At 41.2% G+C, this 19,894-nt stretch overlaps 1 protein-coding gene across 1 annotated transcript; it reads left to right on the forward strand.

Moving 5' to 3' along the window:
• The first annotated feature begins 2,075 nt into the window (after positions 1 to 2,075).
• On the forward strand, positions 2,076 to 10,582 carry rgs4 (regulator of G protein signaling 4). Its single transcript, XM_069679767.1, has 5 exons — positions 2,076 to 2,165; positions 2,450 to 2,563; positions 4,077 to 4,141; positions 6,769 to 6,932; positions 8,540 to 10,582. Exons 1-5 carry the CDS (start codon positions 2,122 to 2,124, stop codon positions 8,774 to 8,776), a joined length of 624 nt encoding a protein of 207 aa, XP_069535868.1. The 5' UTR covers positions 2,076 to 2,121; the 3' UTR covers positions 8,777 to 10,582.
• Positions 10,583 to 19,894: the final 9,312 nt, after the last annotated feature.

Raw genomic sequence — 19,894 nt, forward strand, 5'->3', positions numbered from 1 at the left:
TATAGTTCTTTTATTATGCAGGAGATTAATATTAACTGGGTGCAAGGGGTGTTTTAATCACAAGTCCTCCAACCTAAACTATAAAACAGGATGCTTGGCAGTGCCTTCCCATAGCATTTAGCATTTAGTGATCTAGAGCCCCTATCACTGGGACAACATGATTTGCATTAGCAGAAGAACAGATACTTGTGTAAAAAATATGTTAAATACAAAGCAGTTGATTAAAGTTTTTTAAATTGAACCTTCTAACGGACATTTATAGACATTTTTTCTGGGCTAAGCTAACTGAACCTGAATTCATTATACCTTTAAACACCCCTCCAGTTTTTAACCTTGTAAACATCTCCATGTGATGATTTCCATGTGCTACAAAACATATCAGGGACAACATAAGCAGTCATCGCCATGGCGGCGCAATGCATATCATTTTGTGCAACCTATGGCAACCACTTCAGCGATGCGCGAGCCAGCTGTGACCTCAACAAGTTGCCTAAAGGATGGCAGAGACGTGTTTTGTTTTCACGACGGCGCAGGCGGTTGGATATTGGCATAGTGGGCGGGGCCTATGGAGATTCAGGAATTTTTAATGAGGGAGAAAGAGGAGATGTCTTGGGAGGATTTTTACAAGATAATTAAACATATTTTGCAGAAAAAAACATATCAGACAATTTATTGTTTCAAGCAGAGCATGTTAAAACATGACTGGAGCTGGGCTTTTAAAAAAAATAAAAGAACACTTACAGATAATTATATAATGTGTTAATCAGTTGGATGGAGAATGTCTTGCTGCTCTGAATGTGCTCTGATGTTGTCTTTACTGTCGGCCATGGACATCACATTCACCAGACGCGGTGGAGTTTCCCTCTCTGGTTTTCATCTTGATAAGTCTTTCACATTCATCTTTCATGCGTAACATGCACTGATGGTTATGCTGAGAAATTTAAACAGGTCTTGATCTTGGCAGCGTAAAGTACAATTAGTCACAATTTCATCTTTATGGCAATATCAGCTTTTGCAATAAACACGTCACAAAGGTCTGAACTTATCGCAATAAATAGGAAGTAATAAGTTATGTAAACACGCCATGTTTTTTCAATAAGCAAGTGAATATGTGACCTAATTATGTGGAGCCGTGGGTGAAATGGCAGCGCTTTCACAACAGCTAGCTGTCAGCTACCCTCAGATTAATTGATGTCACTTCAGTGGTGAAAATAAAGCTTTTTGGATTCAGGAGGGACATGTTGCAAACGCAGGTATTGTGTAAAACATGCAGAACAGCAAATAGACGGAGAAACTAAGAGTTAAAGGTACATGCACTCTTTGATATTTATGTATTGCGCTGCATATCGTTATTGCAATATTGAACGACGTAATTGCACATGGCAGATTTATTTTCTCATATTGTGCAGATCTGGACCAAAGAGGCAAAATAAAAGTAATCACTAATTACTCTCAAATGCATCATAGCTAAAGCAACAAGCCTGTTTTGAAAGTGTAAGGAGCAGAAAGTACAGATATTTGTGTTTAGCTGTGTGGGCTAAAAGAAAAGAGTTGTCAGAAAGATAAATGAGGATCCAGTACGCAGACTAACTACATGATGTGTGAACCATGCCGGTGAGCTGCTTGTAGCTGCAGGTGTAAATTAAATTACCTGTGGTTGAGAGACATCCCCAGGAGTTCAACAATAAAATCTGATGACAACACTAATCTATCACAGATACATTCAGTGGTGCTTTGACAATCACAAACCGATGACAGTATCCGTGCCTGGGTTTTTATTGCTGCTCTATTTAATTAAGCTATGTGTCTGTTTCCACTGAGGGATCACTTCAGTAATTCCTAACATGCTCGGGACGCCTCCCTCAGGAGGAAAACACCTTTTTGTTTTGGTTACATCGATCCCTCCTGCTCTCCCTCCCTCTCTGTGTGTCTCTCTCTCTGACTGATGTGATTGGTCAGTTTTCTGTCATTGGAACCACTGCTGGGGGTGGAGACACTCGCAGCCTGCTGTTTAATACTGGAGAGCGCTGTTATAGAAACTCTGCTGCTCGCCATCATACAGCTGCCTCCCTGTCATCATTTCTTACACCAGCGCTGACTTTGGATCTTTAATATTCCAACATGTGTAAAGGACTGGCAACACTTCCTGCTACATGCTTGAAAAGGTAAGACAGGTGGATACAACTGTTGTTGTAGTCTAATATTGCTTAATTAAACTTGAAAATATCTGAAACTGTGTCCATGATGAGCTTTATCTTAGAGTAAAACACTTTCTATTTCAAACCAGAACTCTTATGAACACTAAAAGGAAAGAGAAGCGGGTCACTTATTTCTCTCCGGCTTACATAAAGCAGATCGTCTTACAAGCATGCCTTTGTGCAGACGTTATCACCACAAACAAACTGCAATCTCCTCTTCACTCACTTTCCTCTCTTCTGCCTCTCCACAGCGCCAAAGACATCAAGCACAAGATCAGCTTCTTGCTGCAGAAGCCCGAACCCCACGCAGCCGATCAGAAGCAGATCAAAGGGAAGACTGCCAACGCCGCTGCAGCTGCAAAGAGGTCAGAGGAACTCATCAATTCAATTTATGGATGTTGAAAGATTTCTGTTTGTGTTCCACTTCCACAATGTTTAAAGCAACACAACCTGCATTCATGGTACTCGAGAAAAGCTCTGTTCATGTTGCATTAATGAGAATGAAAGAAAAGCAGCAACCAATTTAAAAAATTAGTAAATAAGAAATACTGCTTTATGATGAAGTGTCCATTTGTTTGATGTATATCTTTAATCAGTGTAGGTACAGGCTCTTAACCTTCTTTTATCCTTCCTGATCCAAGATGGATCCTAACCCCAGCCCTGTTTTCTTGGCAAAAGTATTTTGTGTGACATAAACCTTAGGAGTGAAATTACTTGTGCTTAATTTGCAACTCAGATTTGACTTTAACCCCAGTAAATCTGAGCTTGAATCTTGACAGACTTTGACAGAAGTCTCAAGGAGGACGGGGTTCTGAGGAGCACGACAAACTGTTCACACCTTAAATATTGACGTGCTTATGAATGAATCATTGGAACTTAATTGTTGCATTTCTGTTGTGTTTGGTTTTCTTATTTTATTTTGCGAACAAGCTGTGTCTCTTTTTTATGTATCTGAATTACCAATGTTGGTTTGTGTCACCATACAGAACATTTCTTAATGCTTTGTGATTACATGGTTTGATGGTTGGTTGGTTGGATTGTTGGACGGACGGACGGACGATCCCCAAGTGGGAAATTGTTGTGTTAGAGCAGCAGCAGGTTATCTGAGCAAATGAATACTATTTGACTCTTCCCATGACAGTTTGCCTTTTGGTACGTGAACTGCATAACGTACGTCTTGGGGCTTGTTCTCCCTCCTGTTGTTCCCTCAGGACCTTCTTAGTGTTCTTCATGAGAAGGTCAGCAGTAACGACACTTACACTGACCTTTCCTTTAACGTTACATGTCACCCATTCAAAGACACCTGTTCATTATTCACTTTCCCTGCTGGAATCGTTCACCATTATCTCTGCTTCCATTCACAACACAAAGACATCTTCCAGAGCCTCTCTGACATGCTGATGGATATAAATATAGATTACTCTTCTAATTGTACTCAGCTATTCATTACTGTCATGCATGCAGCTGTTTCTAATGAATGAAACCTTTAAGGAGGCGTTATGACACAGGCTCGTGTGATTAGATTTGCTGCCGTTATTGATCAGTGACTTGGCGCAGCTGCGATCTGCATGAGTGGCGCACATTAAGCATGAAAGGAAAACCTCCTTAAAGCTGTCTTAATGTGATGGAAAGGCTTCATGGGCGGACGCCATGGGGCTGCTCGGTCTACCTGTTCAGTAGAGGAAATGATGCCCCAGCAGTGGCCTTAATAAACCTAATTTCTGTTTACACACATTTATGCAAAGAAAACAATCAGATCAAACCCATCCTCAACACACAATTTGTCCGTCTCTTTGAAAACCAAAGAGGAAATTACATTGACAAAGAGCAGCTTTCTGTGCAACCTCACTTAGAAACCTCTCTCTATCTGTGTTCTAGGGTTCCCACTGCAGCTGAGGTGCAGAAATGGAAGGAGTCTTTCAGCCACGTCATGAGTAACGAAAGTAAGTGTGCTGTTGTTGTTTCACTCTGTAAAAAGTCCAGCAGAATTTGTCTAAAACCAGGCCAATGAGCTTGTGTCCAAAACCAATTAAACCCAAAGGACTCTGTCTGACGGATGCTTGAATCATCGATTCCCCTGCAGAGTCTCTCTCACGCTTTACAAAAAATAAAATCCTTTAAACTTAACATGATTATTCTCGTGTGACATGATGTTGCTGCAATCATGGGAATAGTTTCAGAAAAGGTTTTGACCTTCACGTTCCTCGCTAATGGTTGCTGGTAAAGTTTTGGCAATCTCAAAAGTGATGCTCAGAGTTTTTCTTGAAGGCACGAAATTAGCAAATGAACAACTGTAAAAAAAAATGTTGGCTAAGAACTTTGCATCATCCTGCTTTAATCCCTTGATACATTTATGCTGCGATTTTAAAGGAAATTAGGGACATCCCTCTTGTGAATGTTTTCTCAATTTGAATTTTTCCCAAACATTTTGGCATAGAACCCTTGAAGCCAGCATCAACATGTTTCCAAAACATTGCATCTGTTTTGCATCGCTACTGCAGATACTGAATGGTTAACCACGCTGGTACCGTGACACCATATCACACCAAGACAATTAACAGAGGAATATAATACAGGGAACATCTGCACCTCATTGTGCACCTACATTTTCAGATTTAAGTGTAAAAAAAAATTAGGTTGTTTAAAAGTTTAAAAATGTTGGGTTGGTGCATTTCCATTATCATGCAAAAAGTGAGGATTCTGTTGACCAATCAAAAGACTGCGATGTTTCTAAAGCCCAGTTCAGATCAATGATTCACAACGCAACACTTTTAGAATGTTGCAGAGAAAATTGCAGCTGTGTAAACTGGTTGCAGAAGATTTGACTTGTCAAATCTCCAAATGCAGAACTGAATGATGTACCTAGCCAATCAGAAAACAGCATAAATCGGCGTAGGCACCCTGTCTCTGGCGCTGCAGTAGCCAAAGACGGCTCCAGATCCTCTCTTTCTAAACTCTCTATCTTCCAAGTTTATTAATCAGTGTTACAGCTAACATTGTGATCATGTCACTGTCACTGTCATACACTTATTTTTATAGCGATAACAGAAATCCAGCTAGATAATTCATGTTACCTAGGCCTAATTCTAACATTAAATAGTATTATCGCAGAAGTAGTGTGGTATGTCGGTGCGTTGTTGCTATGGAGACGGTCAGTTGTGTCTGTGTGCGTTGCTTTGATGTGAACGTCCCAGTTTAGGAACGTTCACGATCAGATGTCAGGGGATTCTTTGGGCAGTTGCATCCAGTCTCGTTGCGAATCATTGATCTGAACTGGCCTTGACCCCGCCTTTATGTCCCTAGTCGGTTAGCTAGGTACCCAAACAGACGAGTAACAAAAAACAGGACAGAATGGAGTAGTTCTGTTGGTCCTCCCAATATCTTTTGAGATTGGTAACACAAAAACTCTGGGGCGCTGGTTTAGCTCAGTTGGTAGAGCAGGCGCCCATGTACAGAGGCCACAGTCCTTGACGCACTGATTGCAGGCTCGACTCCCGGTCCGCCAATCATTTGGTGCATGTCTCATTTCCTGTCTCTCTTCAGATATCCTATACAATAAAATAATCTCAAGAAATTGTGTAATGAACTAAACTGAGCTGAACTGACCTGGAGTGCTCGATGGAAAAGTCGCTTTATATACAAACCCACAGGCTCTCTGAAGCATTCTCAGGGTCTGGTCTTCTGCTACGTGTCTCAAGGCACTACTCATCGGCCCCTCAGGGCGTGCTGACCAGTTCAGAGTGTGTCTGTGTGCGTGTGTGTGTATGCATGCATATAAGCCCTCTGAGAATTACACTGTGCGAGTCAAGGATACTGAAGGGGAGCAATGGCCTTGAGGGAAGCAGCTGAGCTGTGACCCGCTCTGTTCCATGACCTCCTCCACTGAACTCCGACTCCTGTCATGTTTTCCTCCTGCTTTCCCGACTTCATCTGTCAGCTCTGATTGGTCTGATCTTCTTCTGTTTATCTTAGTCTCCTTCATCTGTCCCCTCATGCAGGATTTGTTGCCAAAGTTAATCAATTTGATATAAAAGTGACTTATATAAAGGCTCGGATCTGCTCTTTCATTAAATAGAAGGGTTTCTGGAAAACACTTGTCTTGGACATCTTAAGAGACAGGATGCAATCATGTCTGCTGGGTTTAATTCAATTATTTTTTGCTTAGATGTAATAACTCGATATAACTACACTGCTTTCATGCCTCCTGGCCTTGCTTTGCTCGTTCTCTTGGGAAGATGATGATTTGGAAGAGTTTTTCATCAAGTTCTCACTCTTTCAACCATTTGTTTCAACCCTTTTCTGATAAAAATACAAGTTTGATTAATACTTTTTATCAGTCATTACAATTAATTGACTTTAACCTTTTAGCGTAGATCATACAAGTTCCAGGGACATAAAGCATCTGGTGATTCTCCTGGAAATCATCAGAATAAGCAAAAAGACCAATGCATGCACTGTCAGAGGGTTCAAAGGGTTAATGGTACTTCAATACTGCTTAGTGTGTCTACACTTCATGACTTTGTAAGGGGCATTGGATATTAACATGAAACATATTTTTTCTGTCTGTTAGCGGGTCGATCAATCTTCACCAACTTCCTGAAGTCAGAGTTCAGTAAGGAGAACATCGACTTCTGGGTCGCCTGCGAGAACTACAAGAAGTCGCCACCTTCCAAGTGTGCGACCCGAGCCAAGCAGGTCTACCAGCAATATGTCGAGGCAGACGCTCCTAATGAGGTAATGATTTTCATCTGAAGCATCTGATTTCACTTATAGGGCGACGCCTGCGAGCTAGTTCAGGCAGACAACTCAAGCTGCACTGATTTAATAATTGATATGCGTCAACACTTCCTCCCAATCGGCGGTCTATTTAAGTTGCATGATTTCCTGTCTCTCCCTCTGCTCTGTCATTGCACTCACTGCCCTGCACCAGTACTGCGCTCTTACTTTCAGCCCCACCGCCACCCCAGCATCCACCTGCAGCCTCCGAATAGGGGGGTTTAAGATCATCTCATCTCATCACTCCGCAATTTCTGCATGTAAAATGAATCTGTGAGGAGTGATGAGGTCGGAGCTGTCTGACTGAACTTACATAAAATTCTGAACTTTTATCCTAAAAAAATTCAGTGAAAGAGGGGCTTCAAAGGTGTAAAGAAATAACAAATATTGAAACAGATGTTTTTTGGAGCCTGTCAAACACCTAAAAAGGCACTGCTCTAAATCGTATTCATGCAACTGCACATTTTCCTTGAAATTAATTACTGTAAAATCCGGAATATAAGAGGCAGTCTGTTTTTGGGGGTATCCCAGAGTGAAAAAGGTTTAATAAAAACGTGTGGACAAGTTATTTCAACTGTAGTTCAATTTATTTTCATTTAAAACACATTCAAAACACACAAATTACAGCCTACCATCTGTTTGTCGACTTTGCATTCCTGCTAGCTCCCGGTGCTGTAGCTAGTGGTCGCTGGCAGCCTACGGTTACGTTGATTGTTGTGAAGGTGGTGGCTGCAATGGCGATCATGGCGGTGCATGTCCATGACGAAGCGTTAGCAACAATCAAGTTAGTTTTCCTCGCTTAAAACAGCGAGGAAAACAGCACTGAGACAAATAGGAGGTGGATGTCACCACTAACAACTGGATAGAGCCATCGTCTGGGTAAAATACCTCTCTCTGCATAGGACGCAGCCCACTTTTTAGATGAAAATATTAATATACCCCAAATTTTACGGTAAATACTTTAAGCTGATCGTGACTAACAGCTATGACAATGCATGTGCATGTTCAGCCCCCTTCCTGATTAAAGGCCAAACGTCTGCGGTTGTATCATTTTCCTGGGAAGTTGGATGCATGTTACGGAAATTGGCGACCTACTCATTTCAGTCCTTTGGGTTTTAATAAAAAACAAAAGAAGAATAAAGTCGGAAATAAAAGAGGCTGTATTTCATCAAAGCCTTTTTGATGTATTTTATTGGTTCTAATCAGTTTTCCTTGTTGTGTTTCTGTAGCCAGACATCAAGAAAAAACTCTCACGCTCCAATATTTTTCTTAGTTGCAATTAAAGCAATAAAAGTTAAAAGGTGAATGCCTTTCTTTCCGTGGTTGCGTCTGACAACATAAATAACAATCAGAGCCGGTCAGTGGAGCACTTGAAGTGGACGTCTAGTGTCTGCCAGATGGAGCTATGTGCTGGAGCAATGTGAAACTTTGTGTGTCCTTCTGACCCCAAAATAAGTAAAACATTGAGCCAGGGTGAAAATATATGATCATTCTTATTTAATACATTTTAATATATTTCCTTTTCGTATCTTAACCCTCTTCTTTCCTCTCTTATCTAATTTAAGGTTAATTTGGACGCGGCGACCAGAGAAGAAACGAGGCAGAACGTGGAGAAAGCCTGTCCGTGTTGTTTCGGCGAGGCTCAGAAGATGATCTACACCTTGATGGAGAAAGACTCCTACAGGCGCTTCCTCAACTCCAAACTGATAAAGGATCTGTGTCAGGAACAGAAAACTGCTGCTGAGGAGAAGAAGAACTGTGACTGTGCAGAGAACAGGCAGGCTGTAACAGACGGGGCCTAAACAGGAAGCCAACAGGAGGGACTAGAAGAAAGTGCTAAAGTTGAACGTGTCTGAGAGGGTAGAGAGCGGTAAACCTTGTGTTTGTGTCCAGTGTTTGTAGAGTAGAAAAACAAGTGGTTAAGAAGGTGACTTTAAAAGGTAAATGTGACATGGTCGAGGCTTTGTGCCAAAAATTCCTAAAGTGTTTGGTTGTCATTAAAGCGTTTGAAGTGACCACGTACGTCCAAATATGTGCAGATATGTGATTATAATATTTCCCAGTGTTCCATTTACCATCAGCTATCATCATTGCCAACATACAAAGACTAATAGAGACTAGTTAACCATCTTATATTTTAAAGTGATAATCTCGAAGATTTCAGTTTCGTTCTCTCTGGCGGCACCTATGGCGATAAACGTTAATTGCAGGAGCACACTTCCCAGATATCCAGACAGTGCTGCATGTGTGACGTCCACGGTTGGCTCCGGTTGTAACTCTTGATTTTCCTCGCTGACGGTCGCTTTCCTTTTCAGACTGTTTGCTTCATCTGAGCGTCGAGTTTGTTTCTTTTTCTTTGGATTTTCACTTCTTATTGAAGTTGTATCTGTAGTCATCCATTTTTTCTTTGTTTGTTCAGCCATAGTAGATTACTGTTTACTCGCAACACTTGCAGAGACCGGAAAAGCAGCCGCTTAGCTCCGCCTACCCTCTCTGGCAGAACAACCACTGCTGGCTGATGGAAAACGCGTCACTAACTGGGCGCCACAGACACCCAGTCTGTAATACTGCAAATGCAAAGCTTTCATCAGTGAGCTATAGGCTCAATCACCATTGTGTTACCTCACTCAGAGATAGATGGTGACTTAACAGACATTTATTTAGATGAAAATCTTCGAGATTATCACTTCAAATATCTGCATTATAACATTAACCAATCCCCTCCAAAAAATAGAATTTGTTCTATTAAAGAAATAATGCAAAACACTTCTATCTTTAAAGTCATATATACAGTTTGTAATTAAAGCCCATTGAGGGGTGAGGTTTGATTTATTGCTTCTGCATCTGACCACGTTTCTCTGTCACTGTCTCCTACAAATAAACTAACTGTAATTGATGAGAACACACTAACATCATACATAAAGGGATATTAACTGACAAGCGTTGTTCAAAGTAGTGATGACCATTTATACCTATCAGTATTAAAAGAAAAACATTGATGACATTGATCATTAACCCTGTATATATTTCACAACTGCATTAAATCAACCACCATGTGGTCATCCACGTCGCAGTTAGTTCTGGATGTATTTAGTTTAGTTAGACCATTAGCTTTATATTTACTGCATTTCTTTCTTGGTGCTCTACTCTTTACTCATTAGTTCTCCCATGTTCATACGAAAGCAGACATAAAGACCTCAATGTTCTCCTCACACTGTAATGCCAACGACACGCTGTGCTGCATAAACCAGATCTCTGCAGCCTGCAGATGTTGTCTCTAAGCGAGCTTTAATGTTGCAGTATTGATTTCCTGTCTCGTGTCATGTTGTTACCAACAGATGAAAAGGTCAATTTGTGATTCATTTGATTGATTTTTTAATTTTTTCCCTGTAAGTCAAACAGTTTTAATTAAATGTTAATCGCTGTCATCTGTGCAAGCTACTTTATTAGAATGGTAACATTAATTTAATACACGTTGCAGACTTAAGTGTTGCATTAAAATGTATACAGTGATGGATAGGAAAGTAGATACTGTACGTAGATATTTATTGAATTATGTCATTGTCTTATTTATCTCATATAAGTGACCATTCGCAAATAAAGTGATGTTTTGGATCATCAGAACTGAGTTTGATTTATCTCATCAAAGAGTTTGACGAGGAGTCGATCACCATGCAAGAAGCCCTATGAGGCTACACTAGTCATTGTCACATTAGCTTAGCTGCATGTTTTCATAGCTGTTTTCTTGCCACTTCTTTGCTAAATTCATCAGACAAGAAGTCATGCTCAGAAAGTCTAAAAAATCTTCACCTGGCTTTCTAATGGTTGCCGAATTGTTGCAGAAAAGAATCTGAGCAGAAATGTGTTGGAAGAAGGGCTATACGCAAGACACAATATATCTGAGTACAAGCATTTATTTTGAGCGCAAGCAGAGACCACATGAGTGCAAGGATAGGCGATTGAATGAAAGCATTACAAAATCTGAACGAGAATTTATTACTTCATATTCTCAAACTGAGCGACCGTGCTCTTCAACACAATATGTGACATTTGCATGATCTTGTCACAACTCAGACGGTCCCTTTGTTATCACAAGTAATCATGTGTTATCAGCAGACATGAGGCCGACTATGTAATCTCCGGCAGTGATTATGTAATGTCTGAAGATTATGAAAATGACCACATCACAATTTAACAACATTAACTTATCATCTCTGGAAGATGGATAAAAGATAGAAAACTTCTTATATCACATCCAGACATAAATCCAAAACTCTTTACACATGTACCAATTTTATTGGAAATAACTGAAACAAACAAGCCGTTTTGCCATTCAAAGGTCAGACCTTATCCACAATGACAGTATTTGGAGTGACCACATAGCCCCTCCCCCACGTGGAGCGGCCGCACTGCACTGTCACTCCAAAGTTGTAGAAAACATGGCTGCTCTAGGATCGGATATTTGGCCTTATATGTACGAGCCAGAATCACCAGTAGGTATCGGAAAGTTGGTAAGTTGAAATCTTGACAAGGACTGGACTACAAGCTAGTGCAAGAAGGCAGCCTGAGGTGAATGCAGGTGAATGCCGATTGGTCGATTTCAGCGAAAGTAAGGTTCTACGTAGAAACCTGCAGCTGTTCTGAACGGCCCACTTCAGAGGCGACCTTTTTAAACATGTAATTCTGAAAAAAACACGGAATTATGCAGTTTTCACTTTTTCACTGTGAACAATAAACACCCAAACATGTGAAACCCATGCAACATATGAGTATTCATTCAAAAGGTATGGCCCCTTTAAGTAAACCTGAGGAGCAGGAAGTGAACGATGCTTATCGCAGCTGTATTCATGCTCACAGCCTGACCCCATGCCTTTGTAAGGACAACACATTTGTCACGCACTATAAGGTAAATTAGTTTTCTTTAATGTATTCTTCTGCACACCTGGCTTTAGGAGACAATTTAAGGGAAAACAAGACTAAATATTAGCTGTCGGTTTGTTCTGTCTGCCGGCTTTGATGCTTAGTAAAAAGACGCTTAGTATTTTATAGAGGCAGAATCTGGAAATGTGCTTGTGTGATAATTCATATATTAATAATAATTCAACTCATTTCTGGACAGGACACACATGCTTATTTCTGACCAATACAGTGTTGTATGTCAGACATGGTATGTTTGGATTCTGTAGCTAAAACACAGAAGTCTACAAAAAGTAATAAATCACCTGAAGCCACAATCTTGTAATAAATGAGAGTGTAGAAGCTCACAAAATGCTGTTATAGCTCACTGAAAACATCTTTTGTAAAACTCCTGCCAAGGTGAGGACTTTTAGAAACTCTGTTTCCATGGAGACGTGTAAACGGAGTAAACACGGCCTTCGGCTCGTGATGTCGGACAGTGCGCCTTTATCTCCTTTGTGAGGCGTCACAAATGAGGTGACATTCCTTGTAAAATGACGGACGTGATAAAAACAGGGATGCTTCTAACCGTGCTAATAGGACTTTTTACATGTTTACACATATATGTAAAGTTACTCGTCCACTGTATTGAGGAACAGAGGTGTCGGGATGCACTATGGAGGTCCACACATATGATGAATCCCCCCTTCCTCATTGCAGCCCGCCATGTAGTCTTAGGGCAATAGATTTTGCTAATTGAGACATTTGAGACATTTGATTGGCTGCGATTTTCTTCTTCTTCTTTGCATGACTGAGTTATATCGCTGCCTGTCGGTGTGGCACTCTCATGACAGCTTTTCGGTTGTGTTTTTGTGTTTTCATTTTTATAACCCTCCTTGTGTGGACGGGTTTTTTTTTGGAAACAAAGGAGGGAAAAATACCCATGTATGTGTAGACATGGCCTGAGTGCGGCAGCAGCTAGAATTGGGACCCAAACCTTCACATCCTGAAATGGAAGAAATATGAAATCCTTACCGTTGGTGGTGAATAACGTAGTTAACACTGCTATCGCATTATGCAGGCGGCCTTGTGGTTCTGTGCTTCTCTTCGCCTGCAGCTGTGACATTAGCCAGACTCTGCCCAGACTCGGGCTCTCGGGCCGGATCAGAGCCTGATTCGACATTAACCTGCTAATTGCTGGATGTTCTCTCCTGCTTTCCCAACACAGAGCCGCTGTGAGGCCTGATAATTGAAACCTGACAGGAGGATCTGGCGCTGTAATGTGATCAGGCAAGCTAGGAAGCACGTAGGCAAACACGTACACACAAGCACGACAATAGCCTCTTATTGCTAACACGTGACCACACGACAAGGCGTACATGCTCAGTACATGTATCCCTAGGGCTGCACGTCTGGATCTCTGGTTTGTTGTCTTGACAAATTTGGATAATAAAAACGGCAGAGCTCAAGTGATTCATCTTAATGCGGTGTCGCTTTTTATTATGTTACTGTGTTGGATATGTTGGTGCTGTTGCTAACAGGCTTAAGGAGCAGCTTTATGGCAGCAATGTGACATGTTTTATCACTGTGATTATTCTTCCTTGATTAAGCTATGATGCGGTCTTATTGTCTTAAATTGGTTTTCAGAATAAAAGACCATACCTGTACAAATAGTACACCTAAAAAAATAGATACAATGATTCATTTATATGTTAAGTCTGCTGCTATGTCCTCTAGACGATGAGGAATGAAGGAAGCAATAGATTAATAGACACAAATGATATTACCAAACATTTCTTCTAGTTCAGTACATTGAGGCAGCATTGAAGAGGGAGCATCACCTTACTGCTGTAAGGGACCAAGCAGTGAGACTCAAGAAAAGTTTTTGTTGAAAAAAATGGGGATTTTATTCCACCTCAAACAATATACAACTTTATAAACCAAAACTGAATAACATGGCCTATAAAAGAGGTCAACAAATGATAACTCCACTTAACATGAATGTTACACCCCACCCTCGGACCTCTGGGGCTAACAACTATCCACAGTATCACATAAAACACCTCATTAAAGTCAAAACCAAGCGATGTATTAAATGACACACTAACAACCGAATCATTAAGTCCAACAAAATCCCCACTGAGCGGCAGAACCACTGCAGCCCCTGCTCCAGAAGCCTCTCTGTCTTCAGATGCCATGTCTGGGGTTTTTAAGCACCTCAGATCAGGTGAACCTCGTTGTGCAATCACCTGGGAAGACACAGCTGGGAAGATACAACACAAAGGGAAAAGGGACAAACATAGCAGGGAACACGTACAGCTGTAACCATGAAAAAATAAGGTGTTAACTGAACAAACCGACATCTTAGGGGGTATATATACTGGTTAGGCCAAAATGGACAGTAAATACTGAGCAAAGCTCACTAAACCCAAATCCCCCCCATGACATTTGAGCACTTGGTTTTGCCCAATGAGCTGGCTCCTGGATAGAACAGTCCTCAAGCTTCAGCCAGGCCTTTTGCCAGACCAGGAAGTGCCCTCTGCCAGCAGCCATGGTAATTCCAAACGAACACACCAATGGTTAATATATGCAAATGTGTGTGTAACCTGCTGTATTGAAATGTATGCACACCATTTAAATAATACAAGATTCAATGCAATTCAATTGTTTGTGTGTGGTTGACTGCAAAAGAAAATGAACGTGTGTAAGAGGGGAACTAATGAGGTGAGAGAGTAAGTGGAGTTTGTTGTCCTTTGTGGTTTTGGCCATCACAACTGCCCAGGCCTGTTTTAGGGGCATTTGTACTGATAAAATGACATAAACTATGTTGTTGAGAGCATTAAGGATTTACATGGATGCTTGGATGAACACCGGTATTTGTGAGGAATTCAGAAGAAAAGTCTTATTGTAGGGTGACCACATCAGGAGAACAAAGAAGGTCAAACACAAAGTCACAGCAGTGAGCTCATGAGGGCTAACTTGTGTCCATTCTGATATTGGTTGCAGTTATCTGATAGTCCCTGTAGGATTGAACCACTCAGTGGTTTCATTCAGTGATACAGGATGAGTCATTCAGCAATAATTTATGAAATACTTGCCAGACGGAAATGGCTGCAAGGAATGCACAATGAATTTCAAACCAATGTCATTTACTGGTAAAACACAAAGCATGTGTGTGAAGCTGGGTTTTACCATGGCCTGTTTTCTTTCCTGGATTTGTGCCTTTGGGACTAAACTGACCCTTCGCTAAGCCCCTCCCTTGAACGGCCACTGTCCGATCCTACGTTAGCAACCGTAACTAGGCGCGGGAGGCCTGTCAAGCTTTCAGAACAAGGAGAAAGGCCGAAACCGTGTGCATATGGAGCAGCAGATATCTTCAATGTTTATGTTTTTTTGCTTTTCCAAAGCCAAAACTAGAGAGGAGAGATGTCGGACATGGATTAAGAATTGTGGAAGACAGTCACCCCTTGGTTTGTGCCATTGTTGTAGCAAAATGTGCTATTTTTTCCCTTGGAACATCGGTCACTGTTATAGTTGAATACGGCACAATGTTTGCATGCCGGTGCGAAAGCTTGACAGGTGTAGCAACAGTAACCGGGGGGGCGGGACTTAGCGAAGGGTCAAATTGTGAGCATTAGTGATAAATTCAGGTTTCACGTGACACCTGGTGGTGACAGTAAATCACCCAGGCCAAATACCAACATGGTTAGGAAATTTAACTTAAATCAATATTTAAACTAAAGTTCCTTGACGTTTGATGCTTTGGTAAGGCTTAATCTGTGTAGTGTCTGTACAATATGGAAGCCTTTTACAGATCGCTTCTTAGGTTTCATATCAGCAAAACCAGATTGTACGAGAAAGAGCTGAAGGGCTTTTTAAGAGAGAACTCTCTGACCATATTGAATGTAATTTGGTACAAATATTTATTGCAAGGACTTTTCTCTCTGGGCTCATTATCCAGCTAACTGAATAGTGAGACCTCAGGGAACATTAAGAGCAGCGCTGGCAAAGAACACTTTGTGATCGGTCCTTCTTGTTAGAGATAAAGGGAGGACTTCCTGTCTCATCTAACGTGCATGTGGAAAGAAACCAGAAATACACGCCAATAAACATAAACCCTTGTTTTGCTTATGAGAGTTGGATCTTTACCTCCATGCTGTCATTCCCTCATTCAGGAGGCCTCAGACTCTCTGTTTAGGTACCCTCATTATGTCATTAGGTCCACTCCACCTCTCTGTAATTAATTTGCTCGTTTAGTCACATGTTGACTTTCAAAGCAGAAAATAGGTCTGACTCTCAAATTACATAATCTGTGATATCCCAGAAGTGATATTTGTTTTATAATGCACAAAACTCACCAGGTTAGGTGTTTCACATGTAGACGGACGGGCAGGGTGATGCAGGGTTTAGACTACATCGTTACAGCCCTTACTTTCCACTCCACAAACAGTTGCTGATATAAGCCCCAAACAAAGACACAGAGTGAACTTTAAAAAACGTGATGTGATGTGAGTAAAGGGCTGTTGCATTGGAGATACACAAGCGATATCTAGCAGGTTAAATATCTGGACCTGCCTGCAAGTCTAACATTTGCAGCAGCGACAACTTAAAACCAATGAGAGTGCAAGATACAGGGTGAGGGAAATATCAGTGTGAGGAGCCATGATGCCTGCAACAGAGCGTCATATTCGTTTGTGTTTTTATCTTAGTTTTTGCTGCAAATAAGCTCGCAAACATTGGATCAATAGCTGCTTGGAAACATCCTCCTATGCAGAAAATAACTAATCTTTGATTCTTTCCAGGTCTCATTTTGTGTGTGTGATTACGTTGATTGGAGACGAGACTGTAATGTTGCGGATTCCTCCAAGTGTCATGAAATGTGTGACTCCCTGTCATCGATCAGTCATGTTATGTACAAACTACAACGATTTCAAGATATTCCCATCATAAGACCGACAGTCGCATGCAGCAATGTGATCATGTTGAAAGTCATTGGATGTAGGTTCCCGCACAAAGCCAGCTCTTCCATTCTGTGAGTCTGTTTAAGTACATGCAGCCTGCAGTTGAACAGGCTGCCAGCAGTATGATTAGCTGATAAGACGCAGGTGTGAGGCCAGAGAGACAAACCAGGAGCAGCTGGTAGGCAAGACATAAATGTCTCTGCAAAATAGAAGAGCTTCCCTCTTCAATACTGAGTGTCACTCCACAGTCAAGTTCTCAGCTGTGGGAGGAAGGACCCATCTCTTGACTCGGCTTGAACTTGAGTTCTATTTAGTGAAAGCACAAAGAATGAAGGTTGGTAATATTATATGCTCCTCATTCATGTTTTTGAGTCCAGGTTTTTATGTCTCCTTCATTCTCCTGCACAAGAGCCTCCTTTCAGAAACACTGATATGTAGGTCAACATCAGAGCAGATCATCTGTCAGAGGGTTCGGCTCCACGTGATCTGGTTTGAGGTCATTTGTTGAGCCTCCACACAAACAGAGAGAGAGCAGGGGGAGGATATCAGGTCATCTTGACATCTTCTCAGTCTCATCCTACAAAGCAGCAGAGTCCAGAAGTTCAATCCCTTTTAATGGTTCTTTTTTTCATGTAAAACTACTGTCCTGTATAATGCAAAACCCTTACAAGCACATACGTCTCACTCAAGCAGCAACCTCCGGTGTTAAATGAAGCCAATGCAGAATTGCAGTGCAATGCAATGCAATTCCTCTAGTGGCCACTAGTGGCCAAGAAATAACATTACAGCAGTTTAACAGCAGAAATAAACATGTTTACATTCTGGTACAAAAAAGCAGTTTGTTATAAATAGCTAATTTTATTTATCTATTTTAATTATAATAATCCTTAAATCATAGAAGCCGGGTACCTTGAGTGACAGGTGGATCCTGCAGGCTGTCTGCTGGATGTCAACACAGTCACTGAACTTCCCCTGTTTGTGTTGGAGAAAATTTTGACAAATAACTTGTCTCTCTGTGGGATTTAGGGAACTTTCTGGCCGTGCAAGAAGTCTGTGCTCCAGCTTTTCGGTGAGTTGAATGCTAGTGTGATTGTATTGATGCACTTAGTGGCAGGGGTCCGTTTCAGAAAGCAGGTTTAGTGAAAACCTTGGGTTTGTTAACCCTGAAATGAGGGAAACCTCGGGTTTGCCCTTTCAGAAAGAGAGGTAACTTTAACTCTGAGTTGGTTACTATGGTAACTGTGTCTGTGAACCTAACCTGGTCGGGAGCAGGTTTTCTTCAGGTAACTCAGAGTCTCCTCCCTCTCGAATAAAAAACCCTCATTCGACTTCCTTATTCATTCAGCCCGTCTCATGCGTGCGTTTGAGCGGTTACAAATGAAAAAAAAAAACGTTGCGTCTCTGTGCTGCTCTGACCCCTTTGCAAAAGTCTTTTATAATTATGATAAAAAAAATCAAAAAACAAATCTGTGTCAAAGTCATAATTTTTTAGATTTTAAACCACCACTGCCGAGAGCACTCAAATAAGACGCCGTAAGTTATTGGAATTTTTTTTTTTAAGTATACAATTCAGTTTAATCAACGTGAATTATAATGTATGTGCTGCTTCCATGTTCGTTTTTCTCCCGCTGGATTGCTCCTAAATTAAATTTTAGCTTCCGGCCGTGATTAAGAATGAAATAAATAGACCAGTTCAAACTTGCGTGTTTACTCGAGCAGCAGTTTCTTCCCACGCGGCTTCTCTCTCTTTTGCAGCTGCAGCCGTGTTACTTTATTTTTCTAAAAACATGCTCGTATTCGCTGAGCGTCCGCATGAGGATTTCCAGCTCCACTTGTGTGACGTAGGAGGACCTGTTTTTGTGTACCGTTGCCATGGTAAATTGTGTTTGAGGGTTTGTTGAACCTCCTTTCTGAAACGGACCCCAGGTATACTGTGCTTGCTTTAGCTGGCTTGTCAGCCTGTTCAGTGTTTATCGAACACTTATTAAATCGTGGCCAGTAAACAGGAGTCAGAAGTTGTCTGCTTTTCCTCGGAGAGATTTCGGCGGACCGTAGTGATGAGAAGAACGGTTATTTTACATTTCCTGTTATGTGTTGTTCACCCACCAGTATCTCACCGGGCGAGCGAGTGGGGAGTCCGCTACTTCTTTAGTTTGATAAATAAACATCTGCAGTCAGTCTCCACCACTAACAAACATAATCTCCTGGGAAAGTTAAACTAGCTTATTCACCGGCTAATGGATCAGCCACAGACTGTTTAGTTTGATAACTTGGGCGTTTCTCAACCACTCACTTTTCTGCAGCACCGTTCTCTCAACCAAATTTGGTCACTTCAGGCTGCAGTAAACCAAGTGAACCCCATCCTGAAAATATGGTGACAGTTCAGGGATTGATCATATTAACTGACTAGAATTACAGTCAGTCTTGCAGCTGTGTGCCTCCTCCAACCAATTAAGTTGCAGTTTACATCCACCCATGTGTTCCCACAGAATGACAGTGAAACTGTGGTCCTCTATTAAAAACATTTGAAGGAATACATTACCCTAAAATGAAAGAAACAAAGACAAAAGTAGGCCTACATCACACAAGGGAAATCAGACCTAAATCATTTACAAGAGGGACCAGATAACATCCCTCTCTTTGTTTATCTGCAGAGCATGATGTTGTCAGAAGACCCTTCTCATGACAGCAGAATGAAATGGTACCTGAGGGGCAGGCAGAGGGGAAACAATAAATTGTGGGTGACCAACAAAAAAGCAAAACAGATGTAATAAAGGACCCTCCAGGCATATTGTGTGCACCAGAATGGAATAGACGTGAGTTCACAGTGACCTTTGACCTTTAGAAAACCAAATCTAATTAGTCCAACGTTTGTGCCAGATTTGGAGCAAATTCCCTCCAGCTGATCCTGATCCGTCACGTGTTTACAGGAGTAGGACTTTCACATGTATTACTATATAGACAACACAAACACATATATATATATATTTTTTTTTTTGACAGGATCATTTTTTTAAGTTACATTTTTTGTCTGTAAAAACTAGTAATGAAAAAAAAAAGATC

The sequence above is a fragment of the Semicossyphus pulcher genome, unplaced genomic scaffold, assembly GCF_022749685.1.
Source record: "Semicossyphus pulcher isolate SPU_LCO1_2020_fin unplaced genomic scaffold, fSemPul1.0.p SCAF_4, whole genome shotgun sequence".
NCBI lineage: Eukaryota > Metazoa > Chordata > Actinopteri > Labriformes > Labridae > Semicossyphus > Semicossyphus pulcher.

What these genes read in the sequence shown, in the direction of transcription:
- rgs4 (XM_069679767.1), top strand. Translation starts at nt 2,122, where the DNA reads ATGTGTAAAGGACTGGCAACACTTCCTGCTACATGCTTGAAAAG. An exon ending in CCTGCTACATGCTTGAAAAG is followed by an intron (nt 2,166 to 2,449) that starts GTAAGACAGGTG and finishes GCCTCTCCACAG; the next exon opens with CGCCAAAGACATCAAGCACA. An exon ending in CCACGTCATGAGTAACGAAA is followed by an intron (nt 4,142 to 6,768) that starts GTAAGTGTGCTG and finishes TCTGTCTGTTAG; the next exon opens with CGGGTCGATCAATCTTCACC.